Source organism: Sardina pilchardus, chromosome 15 (genome assembly GCF_963854185.1).
Source record: "Sardina pilchardus chromosome 15, fSarPil1.1, whole genome shotgun sequence".
In the NCBI taxonomy this organism is placed as follows: domain Eukaryota; kingdom Metazoa; phylum Chordata; class Actinopteri; order Clupeiformes; family Clupeidae; genus Sardina; species Sardina pilchardus.
The window spans coordinates 3295268-3320857 of NC_085008.1; the positions used below are offsets into that span (position 1 = coordinate 3295268).

At 39.7% G+C, this 25590-nt stretch overlaps 3 protein-coding genes across 3 annotated transcripts; all 3 read left to right on the plus strand.

The window, feature by feature from the left end:
• Positions 1-852: 852 nt before the first annotated feature.
• Positions 853-11310, plus strand: ogal (O-GlcNAcase like). The gene is made up of 13 exons (XM_062556449.1): positions 853-880; positions 2552-2603; positions 2777-2874; positions 4073-4203; positions 4603-4774; positions 6221-6319; positions 6412-6672; positions 7451-7552; positions 7926-8185; positions 8993-9167; positions 10494-10579; positions 10658-10750; positions 11218-11310. Exons 1-13 carry the CDS (start codon positions 853-855, stop codon positions 11308-11310), a joined length of 1650 nt encoding a protein of 549 aa, XP_062412433.1.
• An 821-nt stretch (positions 11311-12131) lies between these two features.
• On the plus strand, positions 12132-13178 carry LOC134102366 (protein O-GlcNAcase-like). Its single transcript, XM_062556451.1, has 3 exons — positions 12132-12236; positions 12625-12748; positions 12916-13178. Exons 1-3 carry the CDS (start codon positions 12162-12164, stop codon positions 13056-13058), a joined length of 342 nt encoding a protein of 113 aa, XP_062412435.1. The 5' UTR covers positions 12132-12161; the 3' UTR covers positions 13059-13178.
• A 2369-nt stretch (positions 13179-15547) lies between these two features.
• Positions 15548-25559, plus strand: afmid (arylformamidase). Its single transcript, XM_062555733.1, has 11 exons — positions 15548-15900; positions 17079-17169; positions 18797-18901; positions 19026-19074; positions 19478-19563; positions 19672-19744; positions 22067-22164; positions 22892-22970; positions 23125-23260; positions 24153-24257; positions 24816-25559. The coding sequence occupies exons 1-11, from the start codon at positions 15871-15873 to the stop codon at positions 24843-24845; spliced, it is 882 nt and encodes a 293-aa protein (XP_062411717.1). The 5' UTR covers positions 15548-15870; the 3' UTR covers positions 24846-25559.
• The last annotated feature ends 31 nt before the right edge of the window (positions 25560-25590 follow it).

Consider the following 25590-nt stretch of genomic DNA (forward strand, 5'->3'; position numbering starts at 1 on the left):
TAACTAGATGTACCTCAAATCGGTACAAAATATGACCGCCGTTGGTTGGTTGCCCGTTCAGGCCCCTTTCACACATACACGGGTATCTTGAAAAAGAGAGGGTGCCTCTCATTCGTCTTCTATACATCCTCCCTTCCCTCGGTCTTCGTCCTGATCTACATGGGTAGGCTAGTGGCAGTACTTGCATCTGCGCAAAAAGTGCGTGTGTTTACATTTTCATTTGGCTATGGTGATTATGGATGCGTTTTTTTTAGAGTAGCAGTTGCAAAATGTTGGTGCCAACCCTTTTCGTTTTTTTCTTTTTTTGCATTTGCATTTGCATTTGTAGGTATTCCCAAATCAGGCATTGTGTGCAAAACCACTTTCCGGAACGTCCCTCTGACTCAGAACTAGACTCTATACTGGGAAAGGTCCTATCAACCATTTAGATTAGATTAGATTAAATTAGATTAGATTAAATAAAATGTTATAGTCTAGTGATCCCATTGTTGCCGCCCCATCATTCTTTATTGATCAGTGGGAATGAGATGGAGGACCGAGGAAGGGAGGAAGAGAGGATAGATACAAAGACGAATGATAAGAGCCTTATTTCTCTTTATCCTTAGCAGTAAAAAAACTATATAACTTGAAGGTGCAATAAGAAACTGGTGTGGTTCATATGTGCTGCAAATAAAAGACCTTTGGTCTTGACGGAAGGACAGTGAATTTTGACCTCATCTCCTCCCACAAAAGGAAATATCATTTCAGTCTCAAGTACATACTTGCTTGGAGGGCCTACTGTCAAACATTAGCCACTAGAGCCATTAGCCAATTGTACATATCATTGGAAAAAGCCTGTGATTTGGGGAAAAAATGAGTTTTTTGAGTGGTGTAGTAGAGGGTGAGTACATTTTTTAAATACTTACTTGAAAAATCAAGAACAATCTAAGCTATAGGCCATTCAGTAATGAAAACAACAACCAACACATATGATTGCAACACATATTTTTTCTTGGATCCATAACTTTGTTTAATACATTTCCTTGCAGTAACCGCATTGGCTTGGTTTCACTGGATGCAAAGTGATAGTCTGAGCTCATTCAACATACACCCACTTTTATGTAAAGTAGCAAATTATCATAACATAACATCAAGGGAAATATGTCATATTACAAGTTGGTCGGAAGAAGAAGGCATCTTCAGGCAGCAGAGTTAAGAACATAGTATTAAATTATTAAATGAATTAAAATGCAAACCGCATCCCCTTCAGCAGAAAGCCAAATCTGAAAGCAATTTTGTTTACTAGTAAAACACAGCTGCCTACACTCAGGGGCCATGAAAGCTACTTTAGTTAGCTCCTGCTGTGTACTTGATGGAAAGATGACTGAGTAGCAGCTACTGTACATGCAGGCGATGCTGAAAAACTGAATCGACGGAAATGCCTGTCATCTGTCACGATAGATTTTCTCAAAAGTTTATCTGGCTGTAGCTACGTAACCTAGGTTCAACACCAGATTTTGCATTGTGCTGCCAAAAATAATAAGAAACCATTGACAATGGCAATGTCCACAAAGTGGAGAAAAGGCGTTTTACTCCACTTCTGTGTGTTTTTTTGAGTACACAATGGTGTCAAATCACCCAGTGGCTGACAGGTCACCTCTCCAAAAAGAATCCGAAAAATATCTCAGGTGTGTGAAATGCCAAAAGAGCCAATAATGTTGCAAGTTGAACGGAAAGGATTGTTCACCACAATGTTTAACATTTCAAAGGGCTGTAGTTTTGCAACGATTAGTTAAACAGATATACTATTTTAGATTTATGGATTTTAGATTTAGGTTTCACCTGTGATTTTTTTCAGATTTTTTCCGGAAAGGGTCACCTGCCAAATTTAGCGAAATTGGGTCATTTCACACGGAATGACCCTGCGACATAAACAATTTGGCCTACAATCCCTGCAGAGCTTTGCATGTAAATGTTCAATCCCAGAAACCTGTGAAACTCTTTTGGGGGTCTCTTTGACCCAAGCCCCTACGCTTTCCCTGTTTACATACAATGGCCTACTAAGCACAAGCTACCACCCCTTCCAGTTTGTAAAACCCTATATGTCTGAGACAATATAGTGTGTTTAAAAAAAACATAAGACATTTCTTTTTCACACAGTGTTTTAGTGACAGTCAACCCCAAATTAAAAAAAATTTGGGACGTTGTGTAAAATGTGCATCTCTCTCCTGTAAACATTAAACTGTGTTTACCAGAACATTGTTGAACATTTTTAAATTCTTATCAAAAGTAAACTCCACAGCATTAAGATATGATCACCCTCCAAAAAATATCATATTTGCCCACCCCAAGCATACTTTTTTTCACACTGAAATATAATGCTGGTTAGTGTTTTGGGTGTTACACAGGCAGACATCATAAAGGACTGGATAATTATTTTAAGAACTAGCTAGAGACAATAGATGATAATGACCTGAGACAACAGACAGTTTTGTCTGTCCCCATCAAATAAATAAATGTAGTTATGCACAGTCCTCTTTCATCATATTTTAACCTTTGTTTCATTATCTAGGTTTTTATGGCCGGCCATGGACTATGGAACAGAGGAGAGAACTTTTCAGGAGGTATGGTAATAAACAGTACCTGCCTCTCAATAACCTAGTTTGACAAATGGCCTTACATTAACAGCCCTGTCTTGTTCAAAATATAATATAGCTCATGTGACATTTCAGTGCAGATATGCCACACCTCAAATGTTTATGTGTGTGTATTGCTTCTTTGTCAATACATATACTAGGGAACAGAAATGGGGGTTGAATGCATATCTATATGCTCCTAAAGATGACCACAAACACAGAATGTATTGGAGAGACCTCTATACTCCACAGGAGGCTGGTAAGGAGGCCGTTATCTCTGTCTGGCATTGTAGAGTTTTTGTATCATACATTGACAACCGTTGTTGAGTCCCAGAAGAAAGCTACAGTTTCCAGATCTGTGGTCTATGCAGCCGAAGATTTATATTCAGCTACCCTACTTTTGTTTTTGTGGCCAAAAAGTAGGGATGCACCGAATCCAGGATTCGGTTTCGGATTCGGACAAATATTGGACTTTTTGATGGAGTTTGGTTTCCGAACCTTAGAATTTTTCCCCACCGAACCAAACCCTACACGCTTGCATACGCACGAGTGACACAGAACAGTGTCAATCAAAGTTGCTTGTGCAGGAGGCTGTGTCCCGTTCTGAATCAGATCAAGACGTGATCTGCTAGGCCTGCTAGCCTACTACAGCAACTGAACAGCCTGAGGAGGAACAAGGCCTGACAATTCACACTAAATGACAGCCACATTTCATTTCCATAGACACTTTTATTCCGATTAGAAACGGAAGCTCACTCGGAAATAAAAAGTGGTCATAAAGCCTAAAACACCTCAGTCGGAATAGAACGTATGCCTACCCCAAACAGACGGCACATCATTTTCAATTGGAATAGTTAAATCGGAATGACAAAAAAACCTGACCATGTAGCAGCGATACTGAGGCAGTCACATCAGGTGCTGACGCGGAGATGAGCACTTTTTTCAGCGAATCTCTGACACCTCTTAGAGAGGATCCTCTTAAGTGGTGGAAGACAAACCAGCCATAACTGGTCTTCAACTTCAACATTTCCCTTCATTACGCCTGGGTCTGATCCCATTGAACTCGATTTCTCAGGATGCATTCCGACCGGACCAATCAGCGAACGGGGGGGATGGGGGGAGGCGGGTGTTAACGATGACATCGAGCATATGCGCGTTGTAGGCACGGGTAAAATCAGGCCCAATCGTTTCAAGTTCACTCCTCGATTCTGAATGAAGTAGGTCCAGACCCCCCCCCCCCCCCCCCCAAATCCGTCCCTGACTGTCGGTATATGAAAACAATTTAGCTAACCGATTTGTTTAGTTTTTGTTTTCTTACCGACAGTACCTCGAGAAACAGTTTAACCATGTTATTGATCTTTCATTTAAGTCATTTACGATCTATTTATGTTAAACTATTGTATTCATGTTATTTTTATTTTCATATTAACTTTTTTATTATTATTCTTGTCTGAAAGGGGAACTCCAAAATCTCATTGCATCTGCAAATGAGCATCATGTGGAATTTATTTATGCCATCTCTCCTGGACTGGACATCACTTTCTCAAATCCCAAAGAAATGGCCACTCTCAAAAGAAAAATAGAGCAGGTACAACTATTACATGTCTCAGTGAGATATTTTATGTGCACAATAAAAGATATAAGATATGGGAAGATACAGTAGACTATTAAAGATGCAATGTAAATGTATTCAAAGAAGTAATACCCAGTCGGGAGAGGTACAGTCCAACTGTAATTCTAGCATGCATGTTATAATCATCAGCATAAAGTCATAGAGTGAAGAAAGTAAGAACAAGCTGTTTGGTATTTTAATTTAATTTAATATTATGAGCAAATTATAAGCAAGATACTGAATCCTAATGCTCCCGCACAACACATGATACTGTAGCTTTAGTTTCTGCATGAGGCTCTTTGCCTGTCATTTGAATGAGACGCATAGTGTGTTAAACATTTGTTGTTTCTCTTGTCTACTATCTTTGTAAACTAGGTGTGGGGATTTGGATGTAGGTCATTTGCTGTGCTATTTGATGACATAGAGCCAGAGATGTGCCCAGCTGATAAAGATGCATTTAGTTCACTAGCCAGTGCACAAGTGCACATGACCAATGAACTGTATAAGCATCTAAGAAAGCCCAAGATCTTCCTGTTCTGCCCAACAGGTGAGTCCAAAGACTGGACCAATCCCAAAGTACGGACTCACAGAATTTGGTGCGCGTTCTCGTGAAATTTGTAAGGGCGTGAGGGTTTGAGTACTTACCGAGCCCTTTCCGTGAGCCTGCATCGGTGCAGACTTCAGGGAATTACACACAGTTCAAAGTGTACGTTTAAGACCATAGGAAAATCTGGAAATTACAAAGGTAAAGAACAGAATGACACACTTGCATGGTGCAAATGTCAGCAACGTCTTAGTTCTTAAACATCGCCAAGGTACATGTGATCTTGTGAAGAGCTGTCCCAATCCCAAATACCTATCTGAGTCCATGTGGTCTCACACACTCACTCACTTAGCACCTGAGATCAATTAAGTCTGTGAGTCTTTAGTCCTTAGTCCTCAGGGCTCACTTTGGGATTCAGCCACTGACATCGTTTCAATGCACACCATTCTGATTAAGGGACAAAATTCTGGTTATGGCAATAACCATAAGATGTTTCTATGTGTCGCAGAAATTTAATATTCTCATTTACATTAATCTCATTTACGTTAATCATAAAGCTGTGATGTCCAGTAGAAGTAATATCTGCGTCATGATGTCTCAATGGTCTCTGTCCTTCAATTTCTTTCATGACTGCAAAATAGGTGTATTTGGCCAGATTACAGCTGTTCTGCATAGTAGCCTTACAATAGTGGAAACCTTTTGCCATACGTTTTACTATGTTTGCCAGGTGCATCAAAACAAGTGTGTGTGGGGAAGGGGGTGTTCCTGTTTGTGTGCGAGTGTGTCGGCGGGTGATAGAGGGAGTTATGGGGTCTGTACTGTGGGAGCGGTATGATGTGGTATGATGTGGTGTGATGTGGGGAGAAATGGGCCGTTTTTCAAATGAAACAGGGAAAAATGAATCTGCACACTATTGGATAGACCTAACCAATCAGGGGTGCATTTCTACAAAAGTTAGCAACGACGTTGCAATTGGATAACGCTACGACCAATGTTTACCGACTGATTCCGGACTTCCATGTTGCAATGTTATCGTCATCTGTTCAGCCTCTTGCCCGCCTATATCAGATACACTGATGTGATTGGTGCAGGTCAGCTCCGAGGACATGAGCAATGATAATGAGCATCATTACTATTATTGTCAGAGTGACCCACTGAGCAAATACTAACAAGAACTCTGGATTTCCAGGGTAATAGCTAATATGAAGCTCACAGGCTGGAATAAGGTTTATGGAGGTATGGAGATGAGTTAGTCCAGTATCCTCTCCAGCAGGGATTTAGTCTGAATGTTCAGCGCAGACACAGTTCAACACTACTCAAACACTTACTCTAACAAACAAACAGCAAAAATATATATTAACAGCAGCGGTAGATGCCTCAAGCAGTGTTTGACAGTTGGACATGGAAGAGAGAGGTGCTTCAGTATAACTTGTTTTCATTTCTCCTCAGACTACTGTGAAACCTTCTGCACTCCCAGTGTTGCTCAATCTCCCTATTTGCTCACAGTAGGGGAGAAACTATATCCAGAGATTGATGTGCTGTGGACAGGTAAGGTGCTACTTAGAATGAAATGATATGTTGTCCTTATTTTAAAAGGATTAAATTAAAATGGCATACTTTCCTTCTCTTGGTTGACACAGGTCCAAAGGTTGTATCTAAAGTGATTTCGGTCGAGTCGATTGAAGAAGTGACACAAGTCATAAAAAGAGCACCAGTTATCTGGGACAACATCCATGCCAATGACTATGACCCACAAAGAATGATGTTGGGACCATTCAAGGACCGTCCTGTCGAACTCATCCCCAAGCTCAGAGGCATGCTTACTAATCCCAACTGTGAATTTGAGCTCAACTTTGTAGCCATTCACACCTTGGCTACTTGGTGCCAATCCTACAGCCATGGTAAAGATAATCAGCATCCTTTGTGATCTCACAGCAGTGCAGTGCAATGCAAAGTCAATGGGGAAAAATAAGCTTGAATTTTGCTAATATCTCAAAAAGTATAAAGTTTACAGAACTGACATATACATTCACTTAGTCTCATTTTCAAGACCTACGTAACAAAGTTTGAACCAAGTTTCTACGTTAAACGGTTGAAGCTGAATTAGATGCAGAAATTTTGGTTAGGAGAAGAAGAAGAAGCCTAGGAAGAACAGAACATTTGCATGCACTGTAATTATAATAGGAAATTAACACAAGGCAAGTGACAACAGCCCCTTTTAGAGACCGGCCTTTATTTACCTCCACCGACAGAAATACGACCGGTACACTACCTCACTCTTTAGTTTAGTTTAGTACACTTTTTGATTGTAGAGGAAGTCTGTGTCGTCCAGTGCCTATCTACAGTAGCTAGTGTACTAAATGAGTGCAATTGAAGGAAATGAGTATGGTGCTTGTGTTTATGTGCATAATTGTATGTCGATTAGGGTGTACAAAGAAAAGTTGCATTGATGTGTGCATGTGTCAAGTTTCACACTGTTTTTGTTTCTTCTGTGTACACAACTTTCAGTGTGAATGTCACTATTTGCATGGCTTTGTACATCAGGAGATGCAAGGAAAGTGAAAAATTACAATACAAGTACATGGATTTCATATGTGAAGAAGTGAGGAAAACGAGAACACAAGCTTTGTCTTCCTATCATGAAAAAATAATTAACACAATATTATTGTTTCCTTGTAGGTGGAAATAATCGAATTGTCAAAGATTACATCCCACAAGAGGCGCTGCAGCTGGCACTCTCTGAGTGGCTGGTAGAGTTCAGTGTTCAAGACCCACTAGGTGGTAAGACGAGCATAAATTCTGCAATTTTTCTCCACTCTACCAAGGCGCAACATTCATCCAGACATAAATATCACTTGGGCATGCAGAAAACTAAGCAGAGATAGTAGTCATATGAGGCCTCATGTCAACACCTCTTGCAGAGTACTTTTAAGGGCCATTAGTCAGGATCACTGTAGATGTAGAGTCATGTGCAGTATATACTAGACGCGCGACAATGCGACCTCAAAATGACGTTAGGATTTAAAGTCCGTGTCCAGGTGTTGTGCACCAGAGATTTTTTTCAGCAGCGCTGAATTTACAGTTGTCAATTTTCATAGCATATTCACTTGTTGACTTGTGTGTTCCTAATTGGTACGCTCTCACTCACTCCAAGGAGGACAGCCAAAGAGGGGAGCTGATGAGGAGGTGCCCATGCAAACAGATGCATGTTACGTCCCTGGTCCAAGAGATAAGCTCCTCTTCACAGCTGAACCCTTAACCCTAGATGACCTCATACTGTTGTCAGACCTCTTCTACTTACCGTATGAGCATGGCCCAACAGCCCTTAAAATGCTTCAGGAGCTGCACTGGCTCAAATCCAACAGCAATTCAGTGGGATTTGTGCCTGGAAGTTCAGACCGCAACACGGGAAAGGTATGTGTGTTACCTGTAAAATAGTTTCTGTACATGCACACACAAATATAATACATTATACATTATACATTTCATTTATACATTGCTCATTTCAACAAATGGAGGAGTAAGATTCAACATACAGTATATTAGCTCAATATTTCCAAAGGTTGAAATGTGCATCATTATCGGGGGGGGGGGGGGGGGGGGGGGTGGCTTTAAAAATAAAAATCTGCCTGCTCTATGGGAATTTAACATAGGCGTTCCAATACTTATGGCCCCTGTATTTTAAGGAAAACTAAATGTATTTATTTACAATACATTATTCATTCACAAAAAAAAATATGTCCTTAAAGGTTGCATATTTCCTCATTTTTTCATTTAAGGCATTAACATCAATTTCCAAAAGATGATTTTATATTGTAAACTTTAGCATGTGTTCCAATGCTTTTGGAGGGCACTGTATTTCTCTGGATTCTCTGAGTATTCTAATGATTATGTAGGATAGATAATGAAATCCCCAAATTGTACATTTAGAAGCATTATTGTTATATTCCCCCTGCAAAGCCAGTTAGTTATTTTGCCCCATCCCCATCCCAACTTCTTAAGATTTTGTTGCTAGCATATATTTTTTAATGAAATAGTCAGTTTCAACATGCTGTATGTGTCCTTTTGCGAGTAAATATGGGTCTACAAAATTTGAAGATTATCACATTCTGTTTTTATTTATGTCTTAACATATCTGGGACACTTTGTAAAATGGGTTGTGGGTTGTGTGAAATGTTGAGGTTGCGAGATCTTTCAGATAACTTTTCTTTGAATCTGAAGGACACTGAATGGCGTGCCCGAGCAGAAGAATTTGACAAGATGTGTGAGGCAGTGGTCCAGATGTTTAACCGGCTTTCAAATGTCTCCAACCGGCAAATCCTGTATGACCTTTACAACTTCATCTGTGATATCAAGAGTGGTGTGACTATGGCCAGGGACTTTGTCAAAACTATAGGTTGGTTATGTTTTCAATATCTCATTGTCATCTTGTGTAAGGTGCAGTCAGTGATTTTTCATACAGATCTCCGTTTGTCGAGGTCACCAGTCAAAAGAACAAAAGAAAACAAAAACAATTGGTGAAGCAGCTAGGCCGTTACAGCACTACACTCTAGCTCTGTAGTTGCCTGGAAACACTGCGGTTCTAACTGTAAATGCTAACTATCTAGGCTGAAACAACTCGAGCTAGGTAGAACAGTTTGTTTTTCATACCGGGTGTACTCAAAAGTGTTTATTCACTTTTTCACAAAATATGTATGTGTAATGATTAAATTGTTTTCAGTCCCAGCATGGTTTAACCAGAGAGGTCAGTAATGAAGGATCTTTTGTTTAACTGTAAACAGGTTAATTACAACTACATCCATCTTAAAACTTGAACCATAAAAAAAGAAAACATAAAAGATACAACCTTATACATCACGGATTTCCCTCATCACAGGTTCTTTTTGGAACGTAACCCTAGCGATAAACGAGGGATCACTATAAATTGTTTAGGCTGTCACACCCCCATACACAACAAAATATATTTGAAATATGTTTTAGCAATACATTTTTGAAATGTAAACATTAGAAACTGGCCTACAGATATATTTCAATATTTGTTTCTGTCTGGGTGATTGATGATCATACCTTCCTTTGCCATGCTAAATAGAAGACCCTGCATTCCATGCAAAATAGCGCTGAGTTGCAGGTGTAACGTTAACGATGAACTAGAGGTTGCTGAAGTTGGTATGGGCACAAAATAGTTATGTTTTTATTAGGTACAAATAATTCTACTCATGCCACACATCATTACAAGTCAAGGGGACAGAGTCTGTGTCAAATCTGAAGTCAATAGCATGGACGTCCACGTCGAGTTGCAAGTCATTTCTAATTTTGTCTCGAGTCCAAGTCATATGACTTGAGTCCACACCTCTGCTAACACACATCTCCCCTGAGACCTGAGAGGTCTGAATGTGTAGGCTACTGCTGAAGCATGTCTGCTACTTTAGGTAATTTGATCCATTTAGTGATTTATAAACAAGCAGAAGCGCTTTAAAATAATTTCTCAAGGTCCGAATAGTTGCACAGATATTGACCGGTGGACAGTTAGTGATAAATTAATTCTGTCATGCTTTTGTCTCACTGTTTGTAAGATCACACAATGATATCCAAAAGAGTTTACTGTTATTCACTGTGTGCTGTCAATTTTCTATTTAGTTAAAGCTTCTGCTAAATGCATAAACTTTAATCTTATGTCCGAGTTAGAAATGCAGTTTAGTAACTGTGTTTCATAATACAACAGGTAGACAAACAACACTCTCAGATCAGCAAAAGATTGATGATCCTGAGCCCTGGGGCTTCAGAGGAGGGGTATCAGGAGAGTTTCAGGTAACACTCATGTACTATCTATCAAAATGAGAAATAAGTATGGCAAGCGCATTAACAACAAAATATTTATGTCTACAGAGGATGCTGCCCAATCATGGATATAAGGATGTCTTTCACCACTCCTTTAGGCCCAAAGCCTATATTATTCGGCCCTACACTCAAAGTGATCAGGTTTGTAGAATCTTCATCAGGCCTACTTGGAGTGACTGAGTTTGTGAACTGTGCACCATCAGAGGGATCAGAGATACAGTGTTACACAGAAAAAAATATATGAAGATGTTTTAGAAGAAGATTTATTGGAAATATTTTGGTCTAAAAGTATATTTCTGCCAGTTAGTACACCTGAGCATGATAAGCTTTATTTTCAGAAACCTCTGTGCTGCTCCGTTGCTTGATGAAACGCTGAAAACATTTCATCACACCGCTAGGCTGTAGATTCCAGTGATTCTAGAACAGCTAAGATGTTAGACATGATGACACAAACAAAAAGGAGAAAACACTTTCTACAACATGCTTGAATCAAAAATGAAATATTCCAAAATTAGTCTCACTGCTGTGTTGTGTCCCAGAAAATTCTTGCGTATTGATCTAATTTTAATGTGCATTTGTCACTGTGCCATACGAACATCTTTTTACAGTCAGCCGTGCAGCAGATCTCTCAAGAAGTGATGTGTGAGGAAACTCATGGATCTCCAGCCACCAAAGGAGCCATGTCACTGGGTGACAGGTGAGATGATCCATCACTTTAACTGTGCTGTTTGAACAGCTGTTCCCAGTGGTGAAGTATATATATATATATATATATATATATATATATATATATATATAATTTATATAAAGTCATGGCTGAAATTGTTGGCACCCATGCTAAAGTTGGCTAAAAAGAGGAATATAAAATCATCTTTTGGAAATTGGACATTTGAATGGCTTAAGTAATAAAATGAAGGCAAATCCAACCTTCTAAGGACACCAATTTTCTTTGTGAATGAATAATGTATCATAAATAAATAAAAGTTCTTCCCAAAATACTGGGGTCAAAAATATTGGCACCCCTATGTAACACTATGGGAATTTAGCACATAGGGTTAACAGGGCAGGCACTTTTTAAATTATTTTTAAAGGCCACTTATTTCATTTATTCAGGATACTATACATCCTGATAAAGTTCCTTTGACCTTTGGAACTAAAATAGCCCCACATCATCACACACCCTTCACCATACCTAGAGATTGGCATGGTGTTTTGTTCAGTTTTGTTCAGTTAGCCTATTAGCTGGTTTGATTTACTTTGAGCGCAATGAGCATCAAACAGGCTAATAGGCTAACTGAACAAAACACCATGCCAACTGACAATACACACTGGAAATGTGGGTAGGCCACACAGCTGGCGTGGATAAATCTGGGAAGAATGCACATTCTGGATACATCTGTACGTGAAACATGGCGTACGCCATATAAACTGGACTCCTTTATTTTTCATGCCCACTTTGAGACTGAAAATTAAATATAAATATATTAATTGTACTGTGCTGTTTAGACTTGTATGTGGTCAACTCTGTCCCTCACCCAACTGTGCATTCCTGATGGAGGATGAAAGTGGAGTTTGTGGATATGCCTTGGGACTCACCGATGACAAATCTACTGCTTTCAAGGACCAGGTGGGACACACATTGTCATGAAAAATCAAGCTGCTTTTTTTTGTAATATTGGAAGAAATACACATCAGTGTGTTTCAAAGATTCAGAGCCCAGAACATTGATTACAAGATATAAAAAGCCCAACCAATCAACATTTGGTGAAAACTACCTTTGTCTTCAAACATCAGCAATTTACCTATAGGTGTGCTTGTAAACAATGTAATTGGCTTCTTTTTTCACTGTTTTTGGTGATGTTTAGTGTGTTTAGTTTAGATGTTTTTATGTGGAATATTGGGGCATTGTGTGTAGATTGATGAACACTTGAAAGGGTCTGAAAACTGTTGCACTGTATTTAAAACCAATTTTCACCATATTCTCTACACGTGTCCTTTCTCTTGTATGTGTGCAGTATCCGGGGTCTCTCCTGGGTGATAATCCATCTGTGATTACAGTGCAAATACTCCCAAAAGTTTCTGACCTCAGTGTTGCAAAACGCTTGATAGAGTGCCTTCTTTCAGCATTGAGAACAATAGGTGAGCAGCATTAAGATAATAAACATAAAAGAGTAACGTAATCAATCATTTTGACATCAAGAAATCAAGTATTTGCAACTTATTTTCTGAAACGTTGGTCCGGTAAATGTTCATCATCTCACCATTTTTCCATTCTGTATCTTCATCCATGTCACTAATCTGTGTAGGTTGTAAAGTATTTATCTGTGAACTGAGAGCGCGAGAGAAGAGGATGTTGGATTTCCTAACCCGAATGGGCTCTTTCAGAAGAGTGACAATGGAAGGCCTTCCAGATGATCTAATAATCATGAGATCAGCAGAACAAATGTGAACAGCAAAACATGTTGTTGGGGTGGGGTGCTAGAAATAAGAATTCAGATGATTTCGCTGATTAAAAAAATGACAATATGACTGGTAAGTCTTATAACGACTTATGCAAATCCCAGGTACAGTGGGTGTTACATTGTGATGCCCGTTTCTTTCATGCGTTGCCTGATTCACGCAGCTGCGCGAAATGTATTACAACGTATCACCACGAGGTGGCAGTACAGTCCGCTGTAGCATTGCGCCGGTGTGATTGATACTGTAGCCTACTGTAAGCTACAGAATGATACTAAATAACAACCTTGTTGAAGTCATACAGTAGACTATAGGCTAAATCAGGGCCTACTTTCGTCTTGATCAAGCTGGGCCCAGAGATGATGGCCTTTGGCGAACAGTGTAGGCCTACTCAAAATAAGTAAAACTAAATTGGCGAAATCTCACACTTTTTCCCCTTGGAGGACATTCATTGTTTCGTCAGCAGAAAGTAAAGAATTCTGAACAGTTTCAGCGCTAATATCGGTTAAAATTAAGTTTTAGATGCAAAAGTTGTGCTATATTTTCATAATCTTTGTTCAGTGAACACATACAACCGCCAGTTTGTTAGCTAAGAGAATTGCTATCATTATTACACAAAGTATATTGTTTAAAAATAAATCAAGCTGTGCAATTGATTGCTTATCATTGCTTTGCTTTGACTAGGAACTCAAGCTGTTTTTTACATAGAGCTCCGTTTGAGGTCATCGAATACTTTTGGTAGGAAAAAGGAAAGAAAAAATCGGTGCTACATGGATCGAGTTATCCTGCTAGTGGCTAGTGCTTCTAGGTAGCTACAAAACTATGCTATGGGGGCATATTTTAGACTGAGTTTGTGCCCCTTGACAAATGTAAGTTGAAGTGCTGTGCTGTAAATCATTAAACACACATTAAAAAGAGAATAACGCTGTGATGATACTGTCTTGATGATGTTTTTTTTGTCAAATAATTTTTATTGGAAAATCATTACAAAGGACTAGGAGGTACAAAAACTACAATAAATCATTATTGGTCTTATTGATCAAATGCGAAACACACAACAACAAAACTGATGATGTTTCTAAAGGCAATGCTTTGGCCGATAAACATCCCAAGAAAGCCACCTGGATATTTGTGCAAAGCATAGAGACATATGACATACTTGAAAATATGCAGCAACTAAGCGACAAAAGTAGAACAAACAATGTGGAGAAAAAATGGTTGTATACTACGTGACAACATAGATGGCAGCCCTGAAGGAAAACCTGTTTTACATATATCAATGTATAAATGGGCGGCTATTTTGAGTCATGGGCAAAATGTTAACTGTGTGCACGTGTGCGTGTGTGTGTGTGTGTGTGTGTGTGTGTGTATGTGTGTGTGTAGGCCTATGTATGCCCAGCCATGAAGTGTCGCTGGTGTCATATTATGCAAAAGAGAATGTGTCAGGGGCGGAGCTAATGGTTCACTCTAGACGGGGCGAAGACCTATAGTGGGCCCCTCCCCCTGCGTGCGTGCGTGCGTGCGCGCGCGCGCGCGCAACAAGACTTTCAAAGCGCTGACAATATTTGTCCTTTCCACGGTTAGGTTCGTGCATGGTCCGTTAAAAAGTAGCCTTAGAGTACTACTATACTAACGTAGCTTTCTGACAAGCACACCCATTCCCTACCTTGTTCTTGCCCATCTGAAATAACGCCTCTAGCTTTGCTGCCTCCATCCTTTCTGTTTTCGTTGTTTACATCCATGATGAGTCTTAAGTTAGTAAATTAGCTTAACAGTTTATGGCGATAAAACAGCAAATAGGCCTATCGCCGCGTAAAAAGCAACAAAAATAGGCCTAGTCTTGCGAGCCTGCGTGCGTGCGTAACCTATTGTCTCTGCTGCTCAAACAAATTATGTGCATATAGACCTAGGCTACTTCTGACTTTGATAGCCTAACGTGTTCACTAACTTTGCAGAAATTTGTAGCCTATGTCATGCAGTTAATGGGATATCTTTAGTAGCATCTAGCAGTCAGTACATATAAGCATCGTTAAATACAACAATTCAGCAAGATAGATTTGGCCAAAGGTGGGCCCCCTGCCTGCACCCGTGGGCCCGGAGCGACCGCCCCCCCTGCCCCCCCACTCGCTCCGCTATTGGAATGTGTAGAACATCATGTCTTCTACCAAACATGCTGTCTTTTTGCAACCAAGGGTTAAGAATAGTTTTTGTTTTGCCCATTTTTGATGCAAAGTTTAACTGCTGTCTGTCAGCTATGCTTTTGGTTATGTGGATTCCTAAATAGGCTACTTTTACAGCTTGAACTGGAATATCATTCAGAACACTGACATGATCACACTCATGCCAGGGTAATTTCTCACAGACGTTTAGCTGAGCCCCTGGAGAATTATTCAACCAGAGATGTTACATGTAACTTCTTTCCGAATGAGCCTCACACTTCAACCTACGTCAACGGTGACGATTTCCGGGTCACGCCCCTTGTGTTCTGGAAAGTAAATAAAACTATGAACAGATGAAACGACACAACTGACTTTCTCATTTTGGTTTTGAGTAACCTACAACGTCAGAAAACGTAACCGTAGGCTACGGACATTTGGACTTGAAAACGTAGGCGTAACGTTGTTGGTTTGATATTGAAAACGAATGACAGCATTTTTACTGCAAGTCTGCACACTGCTGTTGCAACAACCCAATTCAACAGGAAATCGTGGCGAAATCCCGTGCCTTTGCCCCAGATCTGTTGGAAGGTGTCCTCTCCTCAATTAAGTTGTCACTCGTGAAGTCGTGCCAGCGGTACAACGATCATGCTTCAGTGGGAAATTATGGATAAAGATGTAAGTATAAATCTACCGTTTTCAACTAAAGTCAGTAGGCTAGTCTAGCAAACGGTTGCAATGACATTAAGAAATCATAATCGAAGAGTTCAATAGGCTACCAGATTTCTCTGATCTAACTGACTGAAAAGTGCACAGAGCTTGTGCATATAACAATATTGAATCATTTCACCGAGGGTGACACCCCCGAGGTAACACTTTACTTGACGGGTTCGTTCATAACACATTCATAACAGCTGTCATGAACTGCACATGAAGCATTCATGACTGTTTCATGAAACATGACTCAACATTCATACCAACCCTTTCATGAATGTGGAAGACAAAACGTCAAAAACTTGTCAAAATAAAAGTCCAACAATCGCAAAGCAGCATTGCTGTCTTTTTGTTTTAGCTAACCTGATCATGTTACATCTTAGTCAACGGGGAAGTCCAGTGTCCAGGAAAATGTAACTTTTTGTTTGTCTGTTTGTTTATTTTATGATGGTAACCTCTGACGAATGCATAATTGTCTACACCAATGACTGTATATACTGTAGATATATACAGGAATGTCCAACCATTTAGAGGTCCACAGATGGTCAGTAGTTCACTTCCCAGTATGATGAATACTTCATAACTCGTATAGTAAAGTGACATTAGAAGTAGACTTCATAAAATATGCATGAGATGTTTACAAATGCTGGAGAGGATTCATAATACCCTGTATATGGATTACTAGATTGTTGGACTTTTATTTTGACAAGTTTTCCTCGTTTTGTCTTCCACATTCATGAAAGTGCTGGTATGAATGTTGAGTCATGTTTCATGAATCAGTCATGAATGCTTCATGTGCAGTTCATGACAGCTGTTATGAATGTGTTATGAATGAACCCGTCAAGTAAAGTGTTACCAAAATGTCTGACCTGGCGCATGTTCACGTCCAATGTGATCACGCAGAAAGTGTTCCCCTGTTAGGTCAGATTAGGGCCTTGCACTAAAACACACGTGCATAGTCTGTCTCCTAAACATTCCTCACCCATATTATCCAGACATGCATGAAAACGTTTGAAAATGAAACTCACAGCCACAGGTTATTGAGAATGATGAGTTTCTTTCCTAACTGTTTGCCACTGTATCATTGCCTGTAAAGATTATGCAGGCTGTTACGATTGATTGACGGACACTGATCTTAACAGGAGCTGGAGAAGCAATACTCACCGAGTCAGTGGTCGCACAGAATGTCTGGAGATGAAGTTATCAATGCTCATGTGACATCGGTGAAAGCAGGTGAGCATCAGATGAAATGTTGGACGTTGGATAACAGTTTTGAAAAACTTGGGAAGCCTACATCATTTGGGTATCTCTTCACCACATCAGAGGGTCCTCCTGAGGATCTCTTGTCAAAATCAAAGACTGGCTGGTGTTCTATCTTGATTTAAATGGCATTCAAAAGGTCAGTGAGAGTCCACGTTCCATGTTCCGTGGCCACTCCATGTTTGTGTCATAGGGTTTGCATGACTGTTCAAGGACTTGTGGCATGCATGCCATGAAATAGGGCTCTGCATTACTTGGCAGAAGAACAAAACCTTTTTTTTTGTCAGATCATGGAGAGATTTCAGATGTTCCTTAACTGTGTCTTCAGACACGGTGCTAGTGGTGGCTGTTGAAATGTTAAAACGGATTGTCCACTGAAATCACAGTCTTTTAAGTCTGCATTCTTTACTTTGGGTAATTCTAAAAATGAGATTAGATTCTCCAAGCAAGTTGAAAATGAACAAAAATGTTGGTAGTGTTCGCATATTAAAATTGAAGTGTTTTGTTTTTCTTGAACTGCTGAAGAATCAGATGTCTAAGCGTTTTTGGCGAGGCCTACAGTACATGTACAGTATGTGTCTGTTCACTATTAAGGCTGCTTTAATGTTGACGTTAGTGTTTCTTATAAGGGCTTATGCATAATATTGATCATTTAGATATAAAAACATATATTATATTACCCTAGCTCAGAGGGGTGAGGGCCTGTTTGTTTCAAGTGAGTAGCCCTCAATATGAAATTGAGTCGTTCAGGTAGCACTTATTCCCAAAAAGGTTAGAGACCCTGAATAGTCTGACTCTCCACAGTTTGTTCAATAAAAGCAAACATTTAGGCTAGCCAGTGCCAGTGTTTGAACGGTCAAGGCACTAACTCAGGGAAAACTACACGGGGTGTTTACACACGGACACGGTCCAACCATTAGCAGAAATAGGGAACTGGCTAATTTTAGTTGTCTATACTGTTTTATTACTGCTGGGATGAATTGTCTTCTGGATGTGTTCTTTGAAATGTCGATTAACTTCCTAATATGTGCACACCTATAGTTTTAGTTGAACTACAGTTCAGTTTCTACTTGAGGGATATTCTGCTAATTGTGACTTTCTTTTTTTTACAGGCATGTCCTTGTAGATATACTCCAAATGTGTTTGTGACAGGGCTCAAAAGTTATCCCCCAGTTGCCCTGAATTCTGTTTTTGCAATTTCTGCCATTTTTAATGGGACATTGTTCATTTCTAGCCCTGGTCTGTGAAATGGAAAATTCTGTTTGAGGTTTACTCTCTCTCACTCTCTCACTGGCCCTCTCTGATATGTCCTGCTGAAGCACAAACTCTCTTAAGTTTCAATGGTTGTCTTCGTGTTTGATTTGATGTGGGGTGGTACATTGTGTGCCTCAGAACAGGCGCTGTCCGGATGGGAACTAAGAGCAAGAATTACTACAATGATTCTTTGTTGGCCTGGTTAGCACGCAGAATTTCTCAATTAGAATTGAGAGTGGGTCTGGAAAAGGTTTATTGATTTATGACAGCAGGGGCGTAACTAGCAGTGAAATGAAGCTTAGAGTGGTATGGTGTTTTCATCTGTGATATGCGTATGTATGTTTAGGCACAGAAACCGCCTGCAGTATAGCTCAGACGCTGCTGGATGTGCCGTATGGACCGGGAGAAGATGAGAAATTGGACGTGTACATGCCACACATCACATCTGCAGGTAGGCTGTACTGGTTGCTCTGTCTGTCATACTGCAAAAATAAAATCTAAGCAAGTGTTATTATTCTTATATTAATTATCTCACTTACATAACTTACAGTATCTATGTTGTATTGTTTTATTAGAATGTCCCCTGCTAATTTATATCCATGGAGGTTACTGGCAGTTTTTAAGGTAAGCATTAAATACAGTCACCAGGTTTTTAAGGTAAGCATTAAATACACTCACCAGGTTGTACAAATGCAACAATGATGTAATTATTACCAATAATTCTCTAAAACTGGTTAACCTTATTTTTTAGAATCCAGTAATGTAATAATGTGCCAATATTTTTAACTTGTCTTTTAGAAGTTATGATCGATCGTCCATTGACGGTTATAGTCAAGGTAGCCGTAGAATTTCCATATAATAAATGGCACGTGATAAATAATCGTGATCGCAATATTGATCAAAATAATCATGTAAATGATAATTATGCAGCCTTAGTGTGCATGTCTGTGTATTCCATTATTCTGCTGTTATTTTTTCTGCATAATTGCTAATTTTACCTTTGTATATTTTTTATTTGATTTTGTAGCAAGGCAGAGTCTGGTTTCATAGCGGCCCCTTTGGTTCCAAAAGGAGTAGCTGTGGTTGCTGTGGATTACAGCATTGCCCCCAAAGGTACTTGGATTTTTTCCATCTGATCTTATAGTCATCCGAAGCAGAATGGTCTAATGCTTAAAAATTGGGTGTCAATTTTTACACTCACCTTTTTCTGTCAAATGCCAGGGAACATGGATTTAATGGTATCACAGGTGCGGAAAAGTGTGGTATCCATCATACAGCAGTATTCACACATAAGGTTTGATCCTCTCCTCATTTTTTTTTTATTTTTTTTTGCCCACCACCACCACCCCTCTTCAGGGGACAACTTGTTTTTTGATTACAGCTTTTTTTGTTTTGAAATATTCTCAATCTTAATTACAACAACATGATAACATGTTTCATATTTGTTTCACGGGGGGACATAGGACTATAGGACATATGAGACAGACAGACGAGAGACAAAACACAGTGACAGACAACAAGAGACCAGAGACAAGAGGCAGTGCTTGGACAGGGTGAATAGGTAATTACTGTTGGAGTTGATCAGAAGGGATATACAGTATATGGTTGCAGGTTATGTTTGGTTGGATTTGATCAAGATTATAAATGGTTTCCATATTTCTTCAAAGGCTGACATATGCTTCTTTTGGTGAGCGTCAGATGTATTCTGAAATTAAATCTTCAGATGTATTCTGAAATTAAATTAGTCCACTGTGTGATGTGACATGACTTCCTTGATTTCCAGTTCTGGAGGACTACTTTCTTAGCGACAGCTAGAGAAATCAGCAAAGGGTTTTTGAATTTAGATTGGAGGTATCGCCAAGAAGGCAAAGTGGTGCTGAAGTTGGGATACTGCACGTTTCGTGCGCGTTCTCAAGAAATTAGTAAGGACTTACGGCTGTCCGAGTGTCGAATTTCAAAGGGCGTAAGGGTTTGAGCACACCCTTACCGAGCCCTTACCGCGAGTCTGCTTAGGTAGACTTCAACTAAGGGAATTACCCACAGTTTGAAGTGTTGTGCCGTTTACCGCAGAAACCATAGGAAAATCCGGAAATTACAAAGTTAAACAACAGCACAAGATATAAACAAGGTACGTGTGATCTCTCAAAGTGCTGTCCCAATCCCATTTACAGTATACCTATGAGCCCATGTGGCCTCACACACTCACTCACTTCGCACCAGAGAGATGAAGCATTGAAGTGATAAGGTGCATAGGCACTTTAGCAACCACTTGAATTATGATAGCAACATCCTAGCAACCTCATTGCATGCAATGGAACTTCCTTGGAAGCGCAGTTCTAATTATTTTTAATGTTCAATTCAATTCAATTTCAATTCAATTTTATTTATAGAGCGCCAAAACATTACACATGTCTCAAGGCGCTTCACAGAGCGTCAAACCTTCAAAGAGAGCCCATGAGCAACAGGGGCAAGGAAAAACTCCCTAGAATTGGAGATATATATAGGAAGAAACCTCAGACAGATCCACGACTCAAGGGCCCAACCCATCTGCCTAGGGTCAGTTAAGTAGAGTAAAGTCATTTGTAGTATCAGAAGGTTCAAGCAGTCCAGTATAGGGAATAAATAGTCCATCAGTAATCCATTAGTAATTTTGGAGGGTAATGGGTCGCTAGGATGTGTGGCCCAGGGATCCTGGCAGGGAACCACAGCAGGCGATGGTAGGGCAATCATAGGGATGATGATGGCAATGGCACTCAGGGGGATGGGACTTCAGGTGTGATGAGGGCCAGGCACAAAGATGGCTGATGACTGGTAATGGTTCACCTCACAAGTGAGGTATAGGGGAAAGGGAAGAGAAATAAAGTGTGTTAGTATTACTATAAATCATAATGGTTGGTATTAATAAGTATATAAATGGGAATATAAATTATTATACTATAGAGGGAAAAGGCAGAGGGGAGAGGGAGTTGAATGACAGGACAGAGAGAGAGGGAGGAGGGAGAGTTGAGAGAGACAGAGGGAGAGGGGAGAGAGAGTTGTACAGCATGACACATGAGAAGTCCATGACAGTGCTATGCTATAGCAGCATAACTAAGGCATGGTGGAGGGTAGTCAGCACCAGCACAGGTGTGGTCGGTAGCCACCATGGCAGGCATGACTGGAGCACCAGTCACACAAGTCCACAGCAGAGGTGGTCCGTTCCAATGAAACCCTGAAGTGGTTGCAGTTCCACACTGCACCATACCTAACTATAGGAAGCACTAAAGAGATATGTTTTAAGTCTAGACTTGAAAATAGGGAGGGTGTCTGCTAAACGGATTGAGGGAGGAAGATTATTCCAGAGGAGAGGTGCGCGGTAACAAAAAGCTCTGCCTCCTACTGTAGTTTTTGAAATCCTTGGAGTTACAAGAAGTCCAGTATTTTGTGATCGTAAGGGTCTAGGTGGATTATATGGGACTAGAATGTATGTTCAAAGAAACATACATGTTTTCTTACTAGAGCTTAAATACCTGTAAGACAATTCCTGATTGTAAAATTCTCAGTGTCTACAGTACATGAAACAAAATATGTATTTACAGAATTACATGTATTTACATTTTTACTATTCTCTTTCAAGTGGACTATACCTCTGTGGACATTCTGCAGGTGCTCATCTTGTGGCCATGGTCCTCTCTACAGACTGGTCACAGTACAGTGTCACTCCTCAAATAAAAGGTATTAGCAGAGAAGGTTTAAGCGGAGTAATGAAGGATCTTTGGTATAAGTGCCTACATTCCCATGATTGCCAAACATGTCAAGTTGATAAAGTTCATAAGTCCTCAGGTGGGGAAGTTTGATCGCAGGTGTGTCCCAGTAAAATAATTTTGAGACCCTCAATATCACTTTTTTTCACGTTTTTTCTGAAACTAGAGACTTATATAAAACCAATGAGACTGTGGTACAAACTTTTAATGGTTGAATCTTACTGAGAACATTTCTGTCTTCCATTCTACAAAGTTTGGTCAGGCTAGCAATAATACTTTTAAGATATGAATGCCCAAACATGGCCTCCAAGATAAGGCCTTTTAGAGAGTGAAAACAATCAAGGGCAAATAGACTATGAAAAGAATAGAATTGAGCAAAACATTTTCACAGGTTTTAGTTATCGAACCTAAACCTTGTGTAGACAAGCGTTGAGGAAAATCTGAGTCGGTGCTGGAACCATTTTCCTGGATTTCGTCTGATTTCACACAAAATGATTCAACAGTTCAATTCAATTAATTGAGTTTTTTCTCAGTAACTAGAAAGAGTTACATTGTTACTGTAATTTACTTATGTAAATAACATAACATATAGGCTATTCCAATGACCTCTCCATCCCAAATTTTAGAAACTAGCCACAGTATAGGCTTATGTCTTTCCATTTTTCTTTCATTAATGAAGTCTTACTGCTTATATTCAGGTGCATTCCTTGTGAGCGGAATTTATGATATTGTACCAATAATATCCACATCTGTGAATGAGCCACTCAAGATGAACAAGTAAGAATCAATTTTCTTTAGCTCCAGAGATTCTTTGGCAGCTTTAGCTGTTTTTCACTGTGGCCAATTATATTTGGCATAGTTATGTTACGTGTAGTTAAGCATTTGTTTACTTTTGAGAGAATTTTTTGTTGACTCTCATTTTTGTACATAGGGAGATAGCCTTGCAAAACAGCCCTATGCAGTTTCTTCAGCAGCTGAAAGTCTCCTCTGCTACATCAGAAATTGTGGTTGCTGTTGCACAGAACGATTCCCCAGAGTTCCGGAGACAATCAGAAGACTACTTCAAGGTAAGAGTGGAATTTTCAAAATATTCAAAAATATTGCTAACTAATACATTTCTAGAGTGTTTTACTTTGACTCGACCAGTTGGTCTAAAAAATGTATGGAGTAGTATTATGGAATAAGCGAATTTATATCTAGAGCATGTGAGAAATATAGATTTGTGAATTTTAACATCTCCCACTCAGCCCAACTGTGAAACTTACAAGCACGCAAAAAATAGCCATGGGAAATTCGGTCGCTACATTTTATCCCAATTTGTGAACTAGTGAACACACACACACAGCACGCAGTGAATACACAGTGAGGTGAGGCACACACTAATCCAGAGAAGTGGCCTGTCCAACTGCAGCGCTCGGGGAGCAGTGAGGGGTTAGGTGCCTTGCGCAAGGGCACTTCAGCCGTGGAATGGTCAGGGATCGAACTGTCAATCCTTCGGTTACAAGCTCGAAGCCCTAACCAGTAGGCCACGGCTGCCTACATAATTCATGATCAAGTTCAAGGATATTGCATTGATTTATCGGATTGTATTCATAACGGCATTCACCATTTTGTCCTGCTATTATGAGGAAACAAGTGCTGTTACACACTTTTCCATTTAGAGGGAGTCTTTAAAATACTAATTTCACACTTTAAACATAGCATACTGTAAACCTATCACTAGAGTGGTGCAACAGATGTTGTTCCTCCCCTCAGCCTTGTTTTCATTACAAAATGGCCACCACATGGAATAAGCAAATGGGTGGTATTGGCTAATAAAGACCTTCGTGTCATAGCAGTAGCTGCCTATAATTATTGTTGTAGCAAAGTTGTATTAACCCAGTGAGGTCATTAGGCAAAGGATGGAGATTTTGTCTTTATTAACTGTATAACATGTTTTCTTCTTTAATAATTGGACAGGCTTTGAAGTCCTTGGGAATGAAAGTCACATTTGAAGATGTCGCAAACACAGATCATTTCGACATCATGGAAAAATTTGTTGAATCAGACTACCACCTTACACAGGTGGGAGGAGCTATTATTGCATGATTTCATTCACTGCAAGCGGTAGTTTACCTTGTTTTATTATACTCATTTATAGGCTACTATTATTAAAATAAAACACATTACATTTGTTTGGGCCCTCATGACTGCTTGGACTGGGAAGTATAACACTGTTTACAGTGGTTTCTATGACTGGCTGAAGGCCACCAAATATACGGGTCATTCAGGGCTCTGATTCTGCCGAGAAAGTTTCCAGGCAATGATTTACATGAACGCTACAAATATAAACTTGGATTTAAGTTCTCGGCAAGAGATGCTATGTGCAAGTGATGCTACTACAGTATGTGCAAGGGATTTCACACAGTCTAAAAGGCGCCATCTGGCAGTTTCCCACCAGTCGTAGTTCACTTTTTGGGTAACCTAAAGTCACTGTTTATCAAAAACAAAACATAAGTTCACCGTTTATTAGATAAACAAAAAATACATTACTACTGTACTGTGTAGTGTACATGATAGCATGTATCTCAAGACTGCTTATTTAAGCATTTAGTATATTAACTGTGTGTGCTTCTCTTCCAGCTTCTTGTAAAGATGATGGGGAAAGACTGAAGTCACTTACAAGCAACCGAGACACTAAATTACAGCTCAGTCCACTTTTTCAGTGCTTCTGTTTATAACAGGATATAATAATGCCTTCAAGTATTTCATTTTGATAATAAACTTGATGATAATGATACAGTTTGATAATAAACTTACAACATATAGACAAAGGGCCCTTTGGATATTTAGAGATATACAGATTATGCAGGCTGGTAGTGTAGCAATTAAGGAGCTGGACTAACATGCCTGAAATGTGTGGGTTTAATTCCCGACTCCCACCGTTGTGCCCTTGAGCAAGGCACTTAACCTCTATTTGCTTCGGGGACAGTGTAATCTTTCGTAATTGACATACAGTTGACATACAGTATGTCACTGTCACTTTGGACAACAGTGCCTGCTAAATGAATGAATGTGAATGTATAGATGGGAAATGGCTTGAAAGGACTCTGATGAAGACGTTTGTAACATCGAAACGTTAGTCATGTTTTGCACCTTTTAAATTAAACCTTAAAGAAGACATCTGTGTTGCACCGGCATTCCTCTTCTTACATAACACATCATCTTTGTGCTGCCTTGCACTATATTTATATTTAATCTTAAACCTCATATTGATACTGCACTATTCCCACTCTCTCTTCATTGTATATTGCATCCTGTGTCTTGCCTGTGCCTGTTGGGGTGTCCACGACCATGGTATTCCTTGACAGGGACAACAAGGCCACTCATAGCAGCTATTCATTTGTAAATGTACATA